The sequence below is a fragment of the Mizuhopecten yessoensis genome, unplaced genomic scaffold, assembly GCF_002113885.1.
Source record: "Mizuhopecten yessoensis strain PY_sf001 unplaced genomic scaffold, ASM211388v2 scaffold5229, whole genome shotgun sequence".
NCBI lineage: Eukaryota > Metazoa > Mollusca > Bivalvia > Pectinida > Pectinidae > Mizuhopecten > Mizuhopecten yessoensis.
Window position 1 is genome coordinate 128,450 of NW_018405944.1, and position 19,629 is coordinate 148,078.

Consider the following 19,629-nt stretch of genomic DNA (forward strand, 5'->3'; position numbering starts at 1 on the left):
GCCATTGCTGTTGTTCACAATACATTCAGTCCTCGGGTACATCGACATGCTGGCCCGTTAGTTATAACTGTATATTATAAGGATAGTTGTAAAAAGAGGTCCATGGGGTCCGTGTTGCCCAACTCTTTTTATTTTAAATCTCAAAAATGAAAAAATATAAAAACGTTTCTGAAAAATGGACCTAGTCTACATATTTGGTTTCATTTCCAATTAAGTTATTCAGCTGTCAGAAAATTTGACGGAAAACAAAGGGTAATGACGCCACATGCAGCTATGTGTATATTAAACGTCACCGTGATGCAGCCAGTGTTAGAACTACTGACGTCACAAACTACCTGTGTGAGAGGTTTAGACGTGACACCCTACTTGTGTTGGAGGGTATTACTGACGTCACATACTACCTGTGTGAGAGGTTTAGACGTGACACTCTACTTGTGTTGGAGGGTATTACTGACGTCACAAACTACCTGTGTGAGAGGTTTAGACTTGACACTCTACTTGTGTTGGAGGGTATTACTGACGTCACATAAGCTACCGTTGTAAGAGGTTATAAGTCTGATGACGTCACAAGCTATCTGAGTACGGAGGGAATTTACGAGACAGAGGGTAATATCACAGGGACTCGAGAATTTGTTACTGCTATATTTGGACCTAGGTGTTCAGAATAATTTTACACGTTTTAAGAGTTTAAATCAGTTCTCGAAGATCTTTTTTGTTTACCATTTTGTTGCAAAACTGGACATTATTTCAATAGCAGCGTTTTTATTCATTACCAAATCTTAGTAGTCTGTGCCTATAAATACGATTTCAGCTTATATATATTTACAATTTACATTCATTGTACATGTGTATGAAATGGAAATGTGAGAGTTCCATTAATAAGTAAAACAACTCACTTGTACAATCAAATTTAGAAAAATCGGTTTCAAACTTATCCTTAAATGAAGCTGTATAAATCGTCTGCCAAATTGTCAGATGAAAGCCTTATTTTCAGGAACACAAAATGAAAACGCGTGCACTGTTTCACTAACCACGTCTATAGGCCAATATGGCACAAGTGCTGACATTAAAGCCGAGAAAGGAAAACTTGAATATCTGAAAAAGATGACGAATTCGTACTAAATCATATAAAAAAGAGGATAAATTTGTGAAAGCGAATGATAGCGTTAAAAAGGCGATATTACAAAGTGGAAAAAACAAAGGATCATTCTCCTTGTTAATCCGCTGAATGTTACAGAAACAATTAACTGCTAATCAGTTTACTCTCCACAGACAACTAACCTTCAATCAAATTCTCAGAAATTAGGAATCGTCGCAGTATCTGCCATTGATATGGAAACTTCATCCTCAATCACACGATGAAGAGATTGCTTTTAACGGAAGTCAAAAAACATTCACCACCGAGGGAAACAGAAGCAGAAGCACCATTTCCAATGGAACTTTAAAAGCACATTACAGACTCACCCTTAATATATAGTTCACAAAATACATGATCATAACGGCCGTGAGAAACAGTTTTGGAGTCTGAAGATGAGCTTGCTCTGTGTCAATCATCGCCGTTTTGTTTGAATTGTGACATTTTTTCTGAAGTGAGGTGTAAGCTAACGAAGATTTGAAAGGTAAACGCGACATGTGCATATGCCTTCAAGAAAAAAGTCGCAATATATTAAAATATTTCATATATTTTACATTAATTATGAAAGACGTTCTCCAACTTATATATGCGGAGGGTCTTAATGTGGAAGGAACCCGGAGTACCCAGAGAAAACCCACGTGGTCGGGCAGGTGACCCAACCTTTTCACCTCCGCTCGTCTACAACATCCGTCAGTATAAACAATTATTTCAGGCTATTCTAATTATCAGTAAAGTTGCTTGAGTTTTATTTTGAATTTTATGACGCTAACCCTGGTCATTGTCAAATAAGCACGTAGCATTAACTGTATGGTCTTCGCTCAAAATTTGAAAATATATAATCCATATTAAAAGCACAGCCTCTAGCTTGATTCCCTATACGTTGATATTTTCCAGTTACATTTCATAATAAAACAATAGTGCATTATATATTAAGACATATATTTTTGCTGAAGTCCTCAGCATTATTTTATCATGTGTATACAATGTATGATATATCTATATATTATCACTTAATTGAATATTACTAGTTAATGCCACACTATGTGGCATTGACACAAGAAAATGCTTTTACATGACTGATCTACGAGAGAAACCAACACGAACTCAATGTCGATATATGAAACGGGGCATGAGCAAGTCTGGTATTTGATGAATCTCTACCCAGAATTTTCGTTCCTTACACTAAGTGCGTGTACATCGATTGTGTACATCCGGTTGTTTTGTAGTGCCTGCTCTGCAATGATCCACACGATCGATCACATTTAGTGTGATGTTGCTAGTAATTACTGAAAAAATAAGTTACTGGAGCAAATGTGACGTGAGTTTGCGTTCGAATTATCACATGCACATCGTTTGTGTAGATAACACCCAATCTATAACGTTACATGCATTAAATCATAGTTGTTTGGATTTGGTAGGTACATTCACATTGTACAAGGGCAAAATATCATTCCAAATCCGGCAACATTCTGCACGTGGTCCGGACAACAGGGATTGAAGCTTGCGGTTTGTAAATTTCTGAAATAAATAATACGTGTTTAGTGCTTATGTGGTTGTTATATATATTTCATCTTTATATGTAATATAACGAGTATTGTATGTTCGCTCGTTTTATGATATGGCTACACCCATGACTGACCCGGTAGTGATTACGTGTCGCTTAAAATACATTTAAAAGATTGTTGGATGATGTCCGTACATAGGTTGCGTTCGTGAAGGTAAGGGTTTCTATTGTATTTTATACAATATCAGTTTTTATACACGGCGAAGAGATCCGTACATGTCACTATTATCCTTATACATAAACGTTACATTGGTACATGAAGTCACAGGTGGTTTTTTTTTCGTAGTCATGGATATATATAACGTTTTAAAAGACAATGTGAGGAGCGATAAGTAATTTAACTGAAAAAAGTATAAACAAATGATTACATTTGTATATTGTATATTTTGTCATTTACCGTCAGCTCGACTAGTTACACATAAAATAAGCTTGATACCATTGGTTAACCATTGGTGAATATATTTTTCCCTGCGTTGTGAGTTATTCGTAACGGACAAACACGCCACATAACGGGCGACATTAGAGATAAGTTAAAACATGTGACTAGTGAGAAAAATAAAATTAGGTGACGTAATAAACGTACGTTTATGAGCGACTGTTTATGAAAATCCATAAATACCCAATCATTTTCCACTAGTAATTTAGTAGCACTAAGGGTATGGTGTTTCTAGATTAATAACTAATGGGTTTTTTACGGAAACACATCCTGATACTCCATGGGTTACACTTGCTTTCATACTGTGCAGAACGTAAGTGAGTGTGACCCCAGGAATTTCGAGGATTGGTTTGTATCCGCTTTACCTCCGAATAGTTAAGTCATCTAGCAGAGGTTACTAAAGGGAAACTACTCATCATATACAATGATATCAGAAACTTAGTTTAAGATGAAGATTGTCGGACTCCTAAAATGTAACCATTTGCACACCACAGTGGGACTGGAGGATTATACGTTATTTAATTATTTCTCGAAACCAATTCTTAGAATACACGTGCCCATGAAGTTATGTCATTATTAAACTGTTTTTTCCCGGTTATTTTGGATTTCTGAAAAAAATCCCCCGACTTGGACATATCAGAGACATACGTGTCTGGACACATGCTATGCAAACGTTACAATATAAAAACGATATTAGCCAAATAATATCCTTCAATGTCTGTGATAAATCCGTGAAAAAAGGTATTTATTAATATCCCTATTCAGATTTGTATTTATGTACGTTATCATCTCCTTCAATCAAAGGCTCGTTTCATAAATTTGTCTTTACTCTCTATACTAGAATATATATCAAGGTTTTAGGTTATCATCATTGAATTCTATCAATTCAAGTTGATGATTTACAACTTTTTACGATAATTTAAGAGTATTGTATCGTAACAACACCCGAAAAAGTACTTTATGGAAACTGCAAAGGACAATCACAAAAATGATTTTTTATTTTACTAAAACCTAGGTAATTTTTGTCCATTATTGTTTTAACTATCTGTGATATCTTAGATATATATGTGCTCGTATTAATTATTTAAATTGTCTTAACCGGAACTGACGTGTTCTTTTAAACTTTTATGGGTTATCCAAGATAATCTAGTCTGTAAAATGGTGTATATCTTTTGTTTGTACCACTTGTGTCATTATAATGCCTTTTACCTGAATACACATTATCATAATTATTATTAAATAAAATTATCGCTGCTTTAAGATAGTTAAACATTGGAAACCTTCTACTTGATTTGATAGCTCCAGTGTTTAATAGCATACATTTGTATGTTATTATTTTCATTGAATTCTTTTGTTGTGACTTGTCCATATGCGTGAATTCCGGATTTGCTTTTTTTCTTTAGAAAAAACTTATAAACTTCCGGCAGTACCCGAAGCACGCGGTGGGCATATTTTTCTAACCAATTAGCATGTATAAAAAATAACCGGTTTCTTATTCTCGTTAGTGTTATTAAAATGGATACACATTCTTTCAGTTCATTCTTTAATATTGGAAAAAAATGAGTGTTTATATACGAAGAAATGTATTGTCGCCATGGAGAGTCAACAGTGCCAGTGGCGAGTCCATGCTTATGCTGTCTAGGAAAGCCCACTGCCGATTGAAATTAATAACAATATAGAATCTATTATCGCTACCACCTATACACGATAAACAACAGAACAAAACACGATGCAGTTATTCCAGTGGTGGGAACCTGTGGTATTATGTTGTTAAACTGCAATAAATGTAATTGTTACTACATGATTTGCTGTTATACTATACAATTAGTCAATTATGGACTTAAGGTTTGGTCTCTCCATTATTTACGGACCAGGTCTGTAAATCAGGGATAGACCGACACTGAAGTCAGACAATTGTTTTATCATATGACATTTTACAATGAAGTTAATCATTGTTCATGTCATAAACACAAATACATTCCATCATTCTTGAGATTTGAAGCATTTTCTTACATTTTTTCTCTCGATAATAGTGAATACACAGATACTTCAGGAATGCATGTACAGGTAAGTTTTTTCATGAATTATAATATTCTTGAAATGGAATTTTGCGCCATTCAAATTCTGCATTCAGAAGTTACTTTTCAGACAAAACCAACACTATTTTCGACAAAGAATTTCTGCAAGGGTCATTATTGACATTGTTCTTGACATGGGCAAATCAAGCAACTTCCATTTTTTTCAATTTAATGAAAGTTATGAGCACCACATACAGTACCTGTATGAAATACCGTTTAACACATCTCTCGCAGCAGTACGTAGCTCTATCAAAAGGGCAGGTAACTCTCAGATCAAAATTTCTTGAAATCCGTGATCCGTAACATTTCACACCCAGGTAAGAATTATGTTGCACATACTATTCTTAATTTTGCAAATGTTCTCGATATTTTGTCCAGTTATCTTTCGACAAGAGTTTTTGTTGTAATCCCAAATAATCGTCGCCATACTTCAGGCTGGCCTACGACCAAAATGCATTGTGCAGCGTCGTATTTGTTCTGGCCATCTGGGTATAACGCTATGGTCTCCGCACTTCTCGGTAGGCGTCTATGTATCATATCTATTGTTAGATTTGACCTAGATATACTTTTGTATGGTACCCAAAATGGAACACCTCATCACATACAAGTCATACAAGTCAGTTTATGAAAAAAACTCATAGCATTTAAGGCATTTTTTGTTAATTCCAAAAAAGCTTCGATACTTTCTGATGAATAAAAAACACTTCCGGCTTAACAAATGTGTAGGATATTGAAATTGACGCACCATATCATATCCCGGGATAATTTTTCGTTTCATTTTCGAAATTTCCAAATGAGATAATGAATAACATACAAGAGATTGGCCGACAAAACTTGCTCCAATCGCTTAACCTGCTGGGCACTAACGTTAGAACTTGCATTACGCCATTAGCAATGCAGTGGTTTGTCCGTTATTTGAAGAAACCGAGATCAGCCTACGTGTAGTTTTTATTTCGCTTTCAGTTTTCCTATGTTACGTGTACTTATTTAATCACTGACTTCTAGGTACATTATTCGTGTCTGGTTGTAGGAAAAGCTAAAGAGTAGTCACTTGCTGTTGTGGAAGTAACTTCAGTCATTAGATCTCCCACAACCATTGTATGTTCTCTCACTCCCGTCTCATTGGGTAAACCTGCTAGGAGAGGGTAAACAATTTGGTTACCTACACCCTGGACGTGATTTCATCTGTCAATCTTCTAACTATGACATCAAGTAACAATGCTTTGCGACGTCATCTGCCATTGTGACGTCATGGTTCATGGCACTATTTCCCCGATCATCAACAGGATTAATGTATTCCGAAGAGAAACATCAGGTTTTCTGGATATAATATCTGAACGTTGTGGGAGAAAAAGGCGCCTAAACTCGTGATGGTTGATAATCATGTTTATCTAACTCTCGTTAATTAATTAACAAATGTAAAAGACATTCGGTAAACCTGGTGTCTTAAATTAACTAATTCGAGTTAGATAAACATGATAACCAACTATCACTCATTTGGGAACCTCTATATATACTAAACCAGTCCTTGCACAGAGACCTGCACCAGTAAATATCATATAGTGTACACCGACACCTTTAAATTTTCGTAAACTGAAAGTAACACGGTAAGGCAACTTACAGGTGATAGTTGCATTATATGAAATAACAAACTTGTATACAACTCGGATATTAATATATTGAACATAAACAAATGAGAATAAATACATATAAAGGTTGGATATAAATATTCTAAATTAGTTCAGTAATACATTTTAAAAAGCTAACCGTGTCTCGCATGAGTGTATACTATTTTCATACAAACGGATATTGATATCCATCTCCTAATTCATTTCTCGTGGACTTGCACATGTATGTTACATTTTTTTTAATAGGATACCTTAGTTACGCCTGTACATGTCCAGAGTTTTTCCGTCGTCAAACTTTCCCCCGAAGTTCCGAAGTTTTGCCATTTTCGAGAGAGATCAGAACATGTAACAAGAAACGCCAATCGTGAAAAAAACCCAGACGGTACACAGTTTCACTGAACTGATTTTTGTTTGGTTCCGGCTTGACTTTCAGGTCAGTGGATATGAGTTTATATAAATCGATAAAAGCAGGGCTTTTGTGTACTACGTCACAAACAACAAACACGCCTGTCACATAGTCACATTGCATGACTAGCCTGTTGCGTGCAGTAGCCACAATTTAATTAATTCTTCAAAGTTCCATCGTTATATTACCCTTTGCCATTGTATCGTACACACACAAACATCTCTGCAAAGAAACAAAGCGAGCAACATGAGCAAAAAAACTGTTAGGTAAAACGGATCGTTTTCGCCCATGGCTGTCTGCTATCATTTTACTTTCACTTTCTAGCGTATTCTATTCAATGAATAGGCCAGAAAGTGAAAGTAAATTAATGCGACAGAAAGTGAAAGTGGATTCTGCAAGTATTTGACAGGGATTACAGTATTCCAATACAAATCACTGAGGTCATAATTTACAATAATGACCGAAAAGTTAAATAAACCCACGTGCAGTCAGCAACATTTCCATCCAATCTGATTTTGTAAAATAGGAAAAAATGCATGTCACCAAGACACTAAAGAGTTCGATCAGATATCAAAAGTCGAAAATGCAGAACAACAAAAGGAAATGAGAAGGGGGGAAAAAACAAGAGAAAGACATCGCGAACTGCCGCCAAAAATTAAAATAAAAAACCCGAAAAATGTTCTGGAAGGATAAGTGTTTCCGGCAATACGAGTGGTACCTGTACCTGTACTAATGGCTTCAACTATACATGCGATCGAATGCCAAGGGAGATAATTCACCCATGACTCAACGTTTGATGATGACTCCGGAAAAATATTTTTCACATTAATCATTGAAAGGGGATGCATGGCATTAAATCGGAATTCTAAACTAGCTTGCCGATTAAAAAGTATTAACCATAAATCTGTTTCTAAATCGACTGATTCGTTGGTTGGTTATACAGAGTTTAACGTCGTAGTTTCTAAATCGGCTGATTCGTTGGTTGGTCAGAGTTTAAGGTCGTATCTACCGAAATTTATGAGATAATTTATTTTTAATTTTTGTGAGAGGCATGCGTATCTCCAACGATAGCTCGGGAATACTTGATCCCTATACAACTTTCACATCCAGCACCACAATAATTATGTATAACTTATATGGAAAAATATCCAAGTTTTCGCTTTCCCTAAGAAACATTGATTTAGAGATTCCCTAGTCTTTTTTCACCAATTAAGCATTACTGAGGTATGACAAGCTGTCTGTTTAACCTTGATTAAAATATTTAAAAAAAATATGTTTGAGAGTCTTAATTAGAAACAAGAACGATGCGAGATTAACGACTTCTCTTGTTACGTTATTAAGTCAGACTTGCATGTTTAATTATAAGGTAATATCAACTGATTATAACGACCCGTTGGATTTTGGAGGTGGGTCTGTCTGTCCATCCACGTTTTGGTTCCCTCAAAATAACGTGTTTCGCAATCGCATTATCTATATTAGGAGGCGATTATCTACAGTTTGTCGTAATTCACTTAGAATACTCGGTAGTGTTTTTAGTATTGTATAAAAGATGACGCGTTTTAATGAATTTCATCGACAAATATATATTTTTATTTACAATTCAATCTTATTTATATAAAAAAGGGTCTGTATTTTGTAAGTAACAAAATTATTTTTATGAGTACTTGTTAAATTTCATCGACTTGGTCCATGTACTTTTAACGTGTGATCACTGATAATTACTAGTTCATATATATTCATTATTCATCCCAAGGAAACAAGTTGGTCACGTAATTGAATTTATGGAGAATATCACACATCGCCAGATCGTTTGCACCAGATCTTTGATAACTTCGCCATATATTTACAGTGTTGTTATTCTGCACTCTGATTGGCCTGCTTACTGCTTAAAAACGGATTATTTTACTTCAAATTAGCTAAAAATGATTTATTATCGACCATTAAATAAAAATTACCATGAATAGCACATAGCAAGAAATCAAAAAGATGCTTCTACTTTTCCGTCACCGATGTTCATTTTTTAGCTCACCTGGCACGAAGTGCCAAGTGACCTTATGCCGTGGCGCGGCGTCCGTCGTCCGTCCGTCCGTCGTCTGGCGTCAATATTTTACTTTAAACGACTTCTTCTTAATAACCGAAAGGCCTAGGGTGATGATATTTGGCCCGTAGCATGCTGAGATAAAGGGCTACAAAGTTTGTTCAAATGAATGACCTTCACCCATATTCAAGGTCACAGGGGTCAAATATGTTAAAAACTTTAAACAACTTCTTCTGAATAACCAAAATGCCCAGGGTGATGATATTTAGTCAGTAGCATACTAGGATCAAGGGCTACAAAGTTTGTTTAAATGTATGACCTTGAATCATATTCAAGGTCACAAGGAGCAAATATGTTCAAAATATTTAAACAACTTGTTCTGAATAACCAAAAGGCTCAGGATGTTGATATTTAGTCAGATCAAGGACTACTATGTTTGTTAAAGTGAATGACTTTGACTTATATTCAAGGTCACAGGGGTCAAATTTGTTTAAAATCTTTAAACGACCTCTTCTGAATAACCATGGGTCCCAGGATGTTGATACTTTGCAAGTTGCATACTGAGATGAAAGGCTATAAAATTTGTTCAACATAATGACTTTGTTCGACTTTCAAAGTAACAAGGGTGAAATGTTTTAAAATCTTTTAACAGGTTCTTTTGAATGACTTTAATCATAAATACTGATATTTTGCCTGTAGCTTTATTTTAGATCACTTTTAAGGTTGCAAATGTGAGATTTATACCAGGTGAGCGATGCAGGCCCATTGGGCCTCTTGTTTCGTGTCTAAATGGGGTGATTCTTTAGATAAATATATTTGATTAAATATGTCTCGTTCATATCATTTCAGGTTCGATGAATCCTCAAACTAGCCATGGGCATTCATGGAAACAGAATGTAGTGTCTGTCCTATAGGAACACATAGCACACTACGTTTATGGGGGTTCAGTAGGCCTTATAAACGTAAACCTTCGGTCAAACTAAAGGATAAGGATTAGGGGAAGAGTGGAATACAATTTCTATATTGTTTAATTCCCACTCGAAAGGACGGCTTAACCCTTACAACCAACCATCTTGACCATTGGACTGCCAATCTGACCAACGCTTCTGAACGCTGCTGTTAACGCTAAATAAATAGTTTATGGTTGTTTCTTTGTACTACTCAGGTTATCTTTTGTTTGCGAAAAGCAGATATAGACAGTTATAAGTTATTTGTTTTGTTTCTATTGTTTGATCAATGGAGAGTCTCGCTTAGTATTGTATTAAATTATTGATTGAAAAGTTTGAAGAGTGTGGTGGCGTGAATTTTGATATATTGACTGCTACCGTTTCAGTATTGTTTTACTCGTTTATAAATTGTAAATCACACTCGGCGTTACAATGACAAGTAACGACAAAGATAGTTCCATGAATGTGTTAGGTCCATCATTAACGCTATCCAGCTCTGACCATTTAACCGCAAATCTGGAAAATCTGAGTTTGTCCAGTTCCCTCGGTACTCCAGCGGATATACCCGACTTTGTACATCTCGACCCCTCATGTTACTGTGTTCATTGTAAGAACGTAGTAAGAGAAGCATTACAACTTGTATGTGGCCATCACGTGTGCAGCCATTGTCTGGATCCCCTGTTTGGTGACCAAGAAGTTAAAGAGTGCTCCGTGGACGATTGCGTAGACCAGATAAGCAAAGTTGAGGTGAATACATGAAGCTATCAACTTTAACAAAAGTTAAAAAACGATGTTTTTGTACTCTAAGTGAAACGGTTTCGTTATTAGAGTACCAAAGAGTATGTGCTATTATTCTTTTAAGCACAAACAAAAAATGATACAAAATTCATAATATGGACAGCAAACATACAATATACGTCATTGACGTGCATTAAAGGAGTCTATGCTAAGTCAAAGCTAGTATTGTGTACGACAGTATATAAGTAAGTTTACATAATGAGATAGTGCTGAAGTGCTGGCGGATTTTTGATTTAATTAGTTGTTTCTTTGCCTCTGTATTTATTCATATATTTGCCATCGCAATTTCGCCCCGAAAAAAAGTCATGATAATTGTCTTTTAGCTCGACGTTATTTTGTTTTTGCGTTCTTTAATATTTTGACCCCGAAGTAATAAGAAAACAAACGAACAGCAACAATGGCGATTATTTCGGTGTAAAACCAAGAAACAACTAGGATAAATTGTAACGCCAAGCGAAAATAGCTTATTAATAATGGTAATAATTATTTTCAATTAATGTTGGTTCTAGGCGAAGTAACGAGAAAACGAAAGGTAAAAGCATAAGACCATATACAACTTAGCTTAGTTTTAAATACGTAGTGCCATGACGATTTAGTAAATTATTTTCGTTTTCCATTTAGGTCTTCCCAGACGCTTTCAAACGACGAGAAGTTTTGAACCAGAAGGTATTCTGTACCTTTAAGAGCCGTGGTTGTGACGCTATAGTGACATGGAAAGATCTCAAGGTATTGTATATCCTTCCTGGCTTTATCATGAAGCGAAATCATTGCTGAATAAAAAACAGTTTCTTATTATAGATTCTAGAATCAACTATTATAGCTCCAGCTGAGAGCTATCATTTCTAGAATCAACTATTATAGCTCCAGCTGAGAGCTATCATTTCTAGAATCAACTATTATAGCTCCAGCTGAGAGCTATCATTTCTAGAATCAACTATTATAGCTCCAGCTGAGAGCTATCATTTCTAGAATCAACTATTATAGCTCCAGCTGAGAGCTATCATTTCTAGAATCAACTATTATAGCTCCAGCTGAGAGCTATCATTTCTAGAATCAACTATTATAGCTCCAGCTGAGAGCTATCATTTCTAGAATCAACTATTATAGCTCCAGCTGAGAGCTATCATTTCTAGAATCAACTATTATAGCTCCAGCTGAGAGCTATCATTTTCACTTATCTTTTAGTTTAATCAATGATTTATTTATCTAAATGAAAGGCTGTATAAAAAAAGGAATCACAGGTTAGCAGACAGCTTAGTTTTTTTGTCATGTCGTGTTGGAAATAGTTATTTATGTGTAGTTCCGACAATTTTCCTTTCACATTTGATACGAATGGGCGATATAAGATTCAAGTCTCATAGTAAAGGCCATATTATAATTTTTTGATGTATAGCAAATGTCATATTTAAGGCTGTTTTCTAATATACAAAATGTCATCAAAATTAAGTTTATATATATATTCATTTAGCAAATGTTGTTATGGTCCTATAACACACATTGCTAATGATGACAAACTTAATAAAGCCCGATATTGCTTTATGAAAGATAGTAAGCAATAGAAATGTGTGTTATAGGACAATCTACATGTTCAGAGAGAGAAAGAGAGACTGTCCTAACCATCCACATGTTCAGAGAGAGATGGAGAGACTGTTCTGACAATCTACATTTTCAGAGAGAGATAGAGAGACTGTTCTGTCAATCTACATGTTCAGATAGAGATAGAGAGACTGTTCTGACAATCTACATGTTCAAATAGAGATGGAGAGACTGTTCTGACAATCTACATGTTCAGAGAGAGAAAGAGAGACTGTTCTGACAATCTACATTTTCAGAGAGAGAGAGATAGAGAGACTGTTCTGACAATCTTCATGTTCAGAGGGAGATAGAGATACTGTTCTGTCAATCTACATGTTCAGAGAGAGATGGAGAGACTGCTCTGACAATCTACATGTTCAGAGAGAGATAGAGAGACTGTTCTGACAATCTACATTTTCAGAGAGAGAGAGATAGAGAGACTGTTCTGACAATCTTCATGTTCAGAGGGAGATAGAGATACTGTTCTGACAATCTACATGTTCAGAGAGAGATGGAGAGACTGTTCTGACAATTTTCATGTTCAGAGAGAGATAGAGAGACTGTTCTGTCAATATACATGTTCAGAGAGAGAGATGGAGAGACTGTTCTGACAATCTACATGTTCAGAGAGAGATGGAGAGACTGTTCTGACAATTTTCATGTTCAGAGAGAGATAGAGAGACTGTTCTGTCAATCTATATGTTCAGAGAGAGATAGAGAGACTGTTCTGACAATCTACATGTTCAGATAGAGATGGAGAGACTGTTCTAACAATCTACATCTTCAGAGAGAGATGGAGAGACTGTTCTGACAATCTACATGTTCAGAGAGAGATAGAGAGACTGTTCTGACAATCTTCATATTCAGAGAGAGATAGAGAGACTGTTCTGACAATCTACAGTTTCAGATAGAGATGGAGAGACTGTTCTAACAATCTACATTTTCAGAGAGAGATGGAGAGACTGTTCATATAATCAACATGTTCAGAGAGAGATATAGAGACTGTACGACAATCCACATGTTCAGAGAGAGATAGTGACCATTCTGACAATCCACATGTCCAGAGAGAGATAGAGACAGTTCTGACAATCTTCATGTTCAGAGAGAGATGGAGAGACTGTTCTGACAATCTACATGTTCAGAGAAAGATAGAGAGACTGTTCTGACAATCTTCATGTTCAGAGAGAGATGGAGAGACTGTTCTATTAATCAACATGTTCAGAGAGAGATAGACTGTTCTGACAATCCACATGTTCAGATAGAGATGGAGAGACTGTTCTCATAATCAGCATGTGTAGAGAGAGATAGAGAGACTGTACGACAATCCACATGTTCAGAGAGAAATAGAGACGGTTCTGACAATCTACATGTTCAGAGAGAAATAGAGAGACCATTCTGACAATCCACATTTTCAGAGAGAGATAGAGACTGTTCTGACAATCTACATGTTCAGTTGGAGGTAGTTTCATAAGATCATTATCTTCAGATTGTCTACAAATCAGTGAAATGTCATTTATGTTTGTCTATTTTAGGGCATGATTAGCTAAAGCTGATTATAGCGTAAATTAATAAAACAAGCATTGTTTTCGATTGAAATATTTATAAATTGTTGGTAAAACTGATTTTGTTCTGTTTCAAGAATCACATAATCCGTTGCGAGTTCGCCTTGATTCGATGTCGTCGAGCACTAGAAGGATGTCAAGAGTTGCTGTCCAGAGATCAATACGACGTTCACATCAACGGGAAGTGTGATTTCCTACCCGTCACATGTAACAATTGTAAAAATATCACCCTCAAGGGAAGATTCCAAGTAAGTATTGTCACTGGTCTCCATGAATATCATCTATCACAAGAAGACAAACACGAACATATCGCAGCCTCCCAAAACACACACATACCCTACATGCAACCATGGCTGTTGATAGGACATTAAACAATACTAAACCAAACCAAACCAAACCTCAGGGGAGATTGTCATCGATCGCTTACATGTCACCCTCAATGGGAGACAGGAAAGACTTCCAAGTAAGCAACAGCACCTTAAATGCGATATTCTTAGTAAGTTTTGATTACGGACCAAACACAACACACTAAAGGGAGCCTATTATAACTGAACATGTAGACTGTTAGAACGGTCTCTCTATCTCTCTCTAAACATGTAGACTGTTAGAACGGTCTCTCTATCCCTCTCTGAACATGTAGACTGTTAGAACGGTCTCTCTATCTCTCTCTGAACATGTAGACTGTTAGAACAGTCTCTCTATCTCTCTCTGAACATGTAGACTGTTAGAACGATCTCTCTATCTCTCTCTGAACATGTAGACTGTTAGAACGGTCTCTCTATCTCTCTCTGAACATGTAGGTCGTTAAAACAGCCTCATTACCTCCCTATGAATATGTAGACTGTTAGAACAGTCTCTCTATCTCTCTCTGAACATGTTGGTCGTTAAAACAGCCTCATTACCTCCCTCTGAACATGTAGACTGTTAGAACGGTCTCTCTATCTCTCTCTCTCTGAACATGTAGACTGTTAGAACGGTCTCTCTGAACATGTAGATTGTCAGAACAGTCTCTCTATCTCTCTCTGAACATGTAGATTGTTAGAACAGTCTCTCTAGCTCTCTCTGAACATGTAGGTCGTTAAAACAGCCTCATTACCTCCCTCTGAACGTGTAGATTATTAGAACAGTCACTCTCTCTCTCTCTGAACATGAAGATTGTTAGAACAGTCTCTCTTTATCTCTCTCTGAACATGTAGATTGTCAGAACAGTCCCTCTATCTCTCTCTCTCTGAACATGTAGATTGTCAGAACAGTCTCTCTATCTCTCTCTTAACATGTAGACTGTTAGGACAGTCTCTCTATCTCCCTCTGAACATGTAGATTGTCAGAACAGTATCTCTATCCCTCTCTGAACATGTAAATTGTCAGAACAGTCTCTATCTCTGAACATGTAGATTGTCAGAACAGTCTCTTTATCTCTGAACATGTAGATTGTCAGAACAGTCTCGCTATCTCTCTCTGAACATGTAAATTGTCAGAACAGTTTCTTTTTTTTTGGTCTAAGTCTGCCAATATCTGTCTATGATAGTGTATATATATGCTGAAATTAATGTATTTGTACATGTACTTGTATGTGTAAGAAGCGACATCAATAAGAAGAATCAGTTCAAGAAATCCTGTACGTCTAGGAGCGCCAAACATAAATCAGAGGAGCGCCAACAACATAGAACAGAGGGGTAGCTCTGATGATTGATGGAGCAGAAGGCTAACCAATGGTACGATTTGTTAAAAAAAAAAAGTCGGGAAATATGAAATATTTGCTAAATTGAAAAAGTACCAAACCATTTTGGAGTTCAAGACGGAAGCAGTGTCTAAAGTCAAGTATCTACTTGCAAGTAGAACTCTTTCAAAACAGCTCTGTCTGACTCCAAAACATCCCTCTGCTAGAGCCAAATCCTGTCAGAGCTGTACATATTGTTATCCCCCGTTTCCTTCCCTTATACTGGTAGATGATTGTGTGAGTATTGTCGGTGGGGGTTGCCCAATCACTTGCCTATATATGCCTTCTGCCAGTATTAAACCTACTTTCTTTAAACCTACATCTCTTGCTATGTACCATTTTCATCTCCAAACAAATCATACTAAAAATGTGTTATTACACAAATGCCACCTCCAAGAACACCTGATAGCGACAATTGCACTCATACCTATGAGTTATGTCGCAGCTATCGAAAGAAGAAGAATGATGAAGCCAAAATCAAAACGAAAGCTTTACATTAACCAACTACTATGAAAACAAGCTCCCAGTAATTGGAAATAACAGTTGTGTATGATGCCAAAGACCAGACGTTCGCCATAATAGGCTCAAGTCAATGTTCTATATCAATAGGACCACACACGTCTTCAATCGACTTTAGAAAAGCATCGTCATGTTTACAAACTATGCTCTTTGAACCTTAATTTACGACTAAGAAGCTGATTGCAAAATACACGCTGTCGCGAGCCAATCTACTAAAGTGTGACACAGAAGTTTCGACGATGATGAGATACTATGTGGATACGGTAACGCGAAGCCTCAAAGTAAGTACAGTGGACAATATCCTATACACAACTCCAATGCGGAAGTGCAGATAGTATGCAATGGAATAAGAATTGAATTTGGCATTGTATGTTTCATTTAAGCTGGGATCATAATAAGATCAGTTGTAGGTGATTTGGAAGTGTATGTGCTACGAATTGACTGAAGAATACCTTGCTGATATATTTCAAACGTTTAAGGAGCAGTTGAAATCGTGAAAATATTTCCATCAGTTGAAGAGGTATGTGATGTCTACACAAAGATATATTATACCTACATTTATGCGTGCTGTGTTTTGGAAACTGGATATTTCTACATCTCCTGAGCCAAGCTATGCTATAGAAAATCACCGCAAATCACATTTCTATTCTCCTTTGAGAGTCGTTTCTAAACTGGAGAGACTAAACACCTTATCAACTGATGCATTATAGCATAGTAGTAGCCTTTACAGGGTGAAATTTAACTCTAGCACCACATATTCGGCATATATCTAATACTATACTTGACTTCAGATGGGCTGTTTAGCGAAATATTAAAATAATTTATTCACAGTTGGTAGACAATAATATCACGTTCCTTACCAATTCAAGGCCCAATGGCTTAGAAAGGCCCTGAAGTTTTAGGATATAAAAAATGAAAATCCTAAAATTCAGTCTTAAATGCTGAAATAGCCCGAAATTTTCATCCCAGGAAAGGCCCTAGCTCAGATGAAAGCCTACAAATTCCGATAGGACGGTGTTTCGATGATCTCTGAATGGATCTCGTAGAAAATAGGAAATATAACTACTCTGAGCAAAATGTAAAAAAAAACCCAAAAAAACATGACAAAAACATCTCGCAGGAAATTTTCACCTAGTCAAACTTTCACCCTTCGCCTATAAAGTCAATTTTCGCCTAGTTATATTCGCTGTAATGATAAATTCGCCCTCATTACGAATGGCGAAAAAAGGCGAAAATTTCCATGTATACAGTATCTTTTTTTTCATATGGTAATATACTAATTAATGAAAAATAGAGATATCTGAATTAAAGGTGATCATATAACGGAAATGTAAAAAGCATTCTAAAAACTGTTCTTTCTGAGCCTAAAAATCACAACAAAATATCCTCATAATATGTTAAGTACTTGTTTCGTATGAAAGCGTGAACAGCGATTATTTCCTCTAGAAATTGATACAAAACTTGAATCATTGTAGCTCGTGACAGGGCATTGCACTTTCCAACTTCCTCGTGCCTACGTCTTATTAGTTACATAATACGGGAAATAATGTAAAAAATGTATGGACTTTGACATTTCATGAGGAGGAAGTTTTTCTTCGGGTTTTTTGTATAAAGTATTACACATAATTTATTTATCACTTGGATTTTTGATAGCGAACTTTGTTGTAAAAATAAAATTACAAAATAAACTTTAAATAATATTAATGGACCTGTTTTCTTTACTGCTGTGCTTATTTTGAGTGCTTTCTCGATATAATTACAGATGCACCTCAATAACGACTGTCCAAAAGTCATGATAAGTTGTCCATATCAGTGCGGAGCGCCGAAATTTCTCCGAGAACAAGTAAGTCTTTCAAAGCGTATCACTTTGAATTAATTCATTTGAATATTCTTCGTGGTATTTTCATGTCACGTATGTCATAGGTCATTTGGTCATCAGTATTCGTCCGTCGTCTGTAGTCCTTCGATCAATAACAACTTTTTTTTAGATATCCTTAAGAACAATAAGATCTAGGGTCATAATATTTGACCAGTAGTTATTTGGCATAAAGGTCTATCAAATTTCGAATAAATAAATATGACCTTAATTCAAGGTTACAGAGGTCATTTATGTTAAATTTTTAATAACTTCTCATTCAGAAGTTCCCGGGTTATAATACATTATCAACAGATTATAGGATAGAGAACTGTCAAAACTGTTTAAATGAATGCCTTCGATATTCATTCAAAGTAACATGAGTCAAATAATATCGAACTTCATTAAATGTCACTTGTATAGTCAAGTTAAAATTGTGAGAGACTTTTTATACGCCCTTCAAAAGTTATCGTTCAATTTGAAGAAACTCGGTGTGCATGTACATTATACAAACATTGAGGCTAAGATCGAACTTAAGATTGGTTGGAGGTTTCTGCACAATAACATGTTCAAATATGATCCGTTTCTGATGAAACTTTGTCAATATTTATATTATACAATGACAGAGGCTGCGCCTAAATGTGAACAAAACCTACATATTATTTATAAGCATATTGCTATCTGATAGGATGACAGTTTCAGTACAACAACTTCACGAAATATAACATGATTTTAATGAGACTTGGTCAATGTTTTAACTTTGTCTAAAAGCGGAATCAGCTAGCGATTAATGAACAATAAAAACACCTTCGGTTTTTAGCTCACCTAAGTCGAAGGGCTAATTGAGCAGTGTCCGTCTGTTCGGCGTCAACCTTTTACTTAAACGACTTCTTTTGAATAACCAAAATGCCTAGGATGCTGATATGCAGTCAGTTACTTGCTCAGATGAGAAACTACAGGGATTGTTCCAATGAATGAGCTTCACCCATATGTAAGGTCACGGGGGTCAAATTTGCAATATGTGTCAATAACTAATGAAACTGGTTGCCGATGGAAATATCCTTATTCTGTTTCCTATTTAGCTGGGAGCTCATGCCGAACTGTGCCCGAATAAGCCATCTCTCTGCTCATTTTCTTGTATTGGATGTGCATTTAAGGTAAGTTGAAACTACCATCACTGTAAATGTCAACAGTATACAGGCACACGTGTCACACATGTCAACAGTGTACAGGCCTACATGTCACACATATCATACATATCAACAGTGTACATGCACACGTGTCACACATGTCAACAGTGTTCAGGCCTACGTGTCACACATATCAACAGTGTTCAGGCCTACATGTCACACATATCAACAATGTATA

General features: G+C 36.1%; 1 protein-coding gene across 4 annotated transcripts in view; it reads left to right on the top strand.

The window, feature by feature from the left end:
* LOC110450419 (TNF receptor-associated factor 3-like) overlaps window positions 1–19,629 on the top strand; it is a 67,079-nt gene that overhangs the window by 38,200 nt on the left and 9,250 nt on the right. Inside the window, exons 1-6 of one of the 4 annotated variants that reach the window (XM_021497921.1) lie at window positions 2,759–2,853; window positions 10,135–10,979; window positions 11,652–11,756; window positions 14,245–14,415; window positions 18,169–18,249; window positions 19,344–19,418. In XM_021497921.1, coding sequence (XP_021353596.1) covers window positions 10,665–10,979; window positions 11,652–11,756; window positions 14,245–14,415; window positions 18,169–18,249; window positions 19,344–19,418 — 747 coding nt within the window. In that variant the 5' untranslated portion in view covers window positions 2,759–2,853; window positions 10,135–10,664. Of the gene's footprint in view, window positions 1–2,758; window positions 2,854–5,491; window positions 5,531–7,156; window positions 7,275–10,134; window positions 10,980–11,651; window positions 11,757–14,244; window positions 14,416–18,168; window positions 18,250–19,343; window positions 19,419–19,629 lie in introns of those variants that run through there. The other 3 variants (XM_021497922.1, XM_021497924.1, XM_021497923.1) reach the window with 3 other exon arrangements.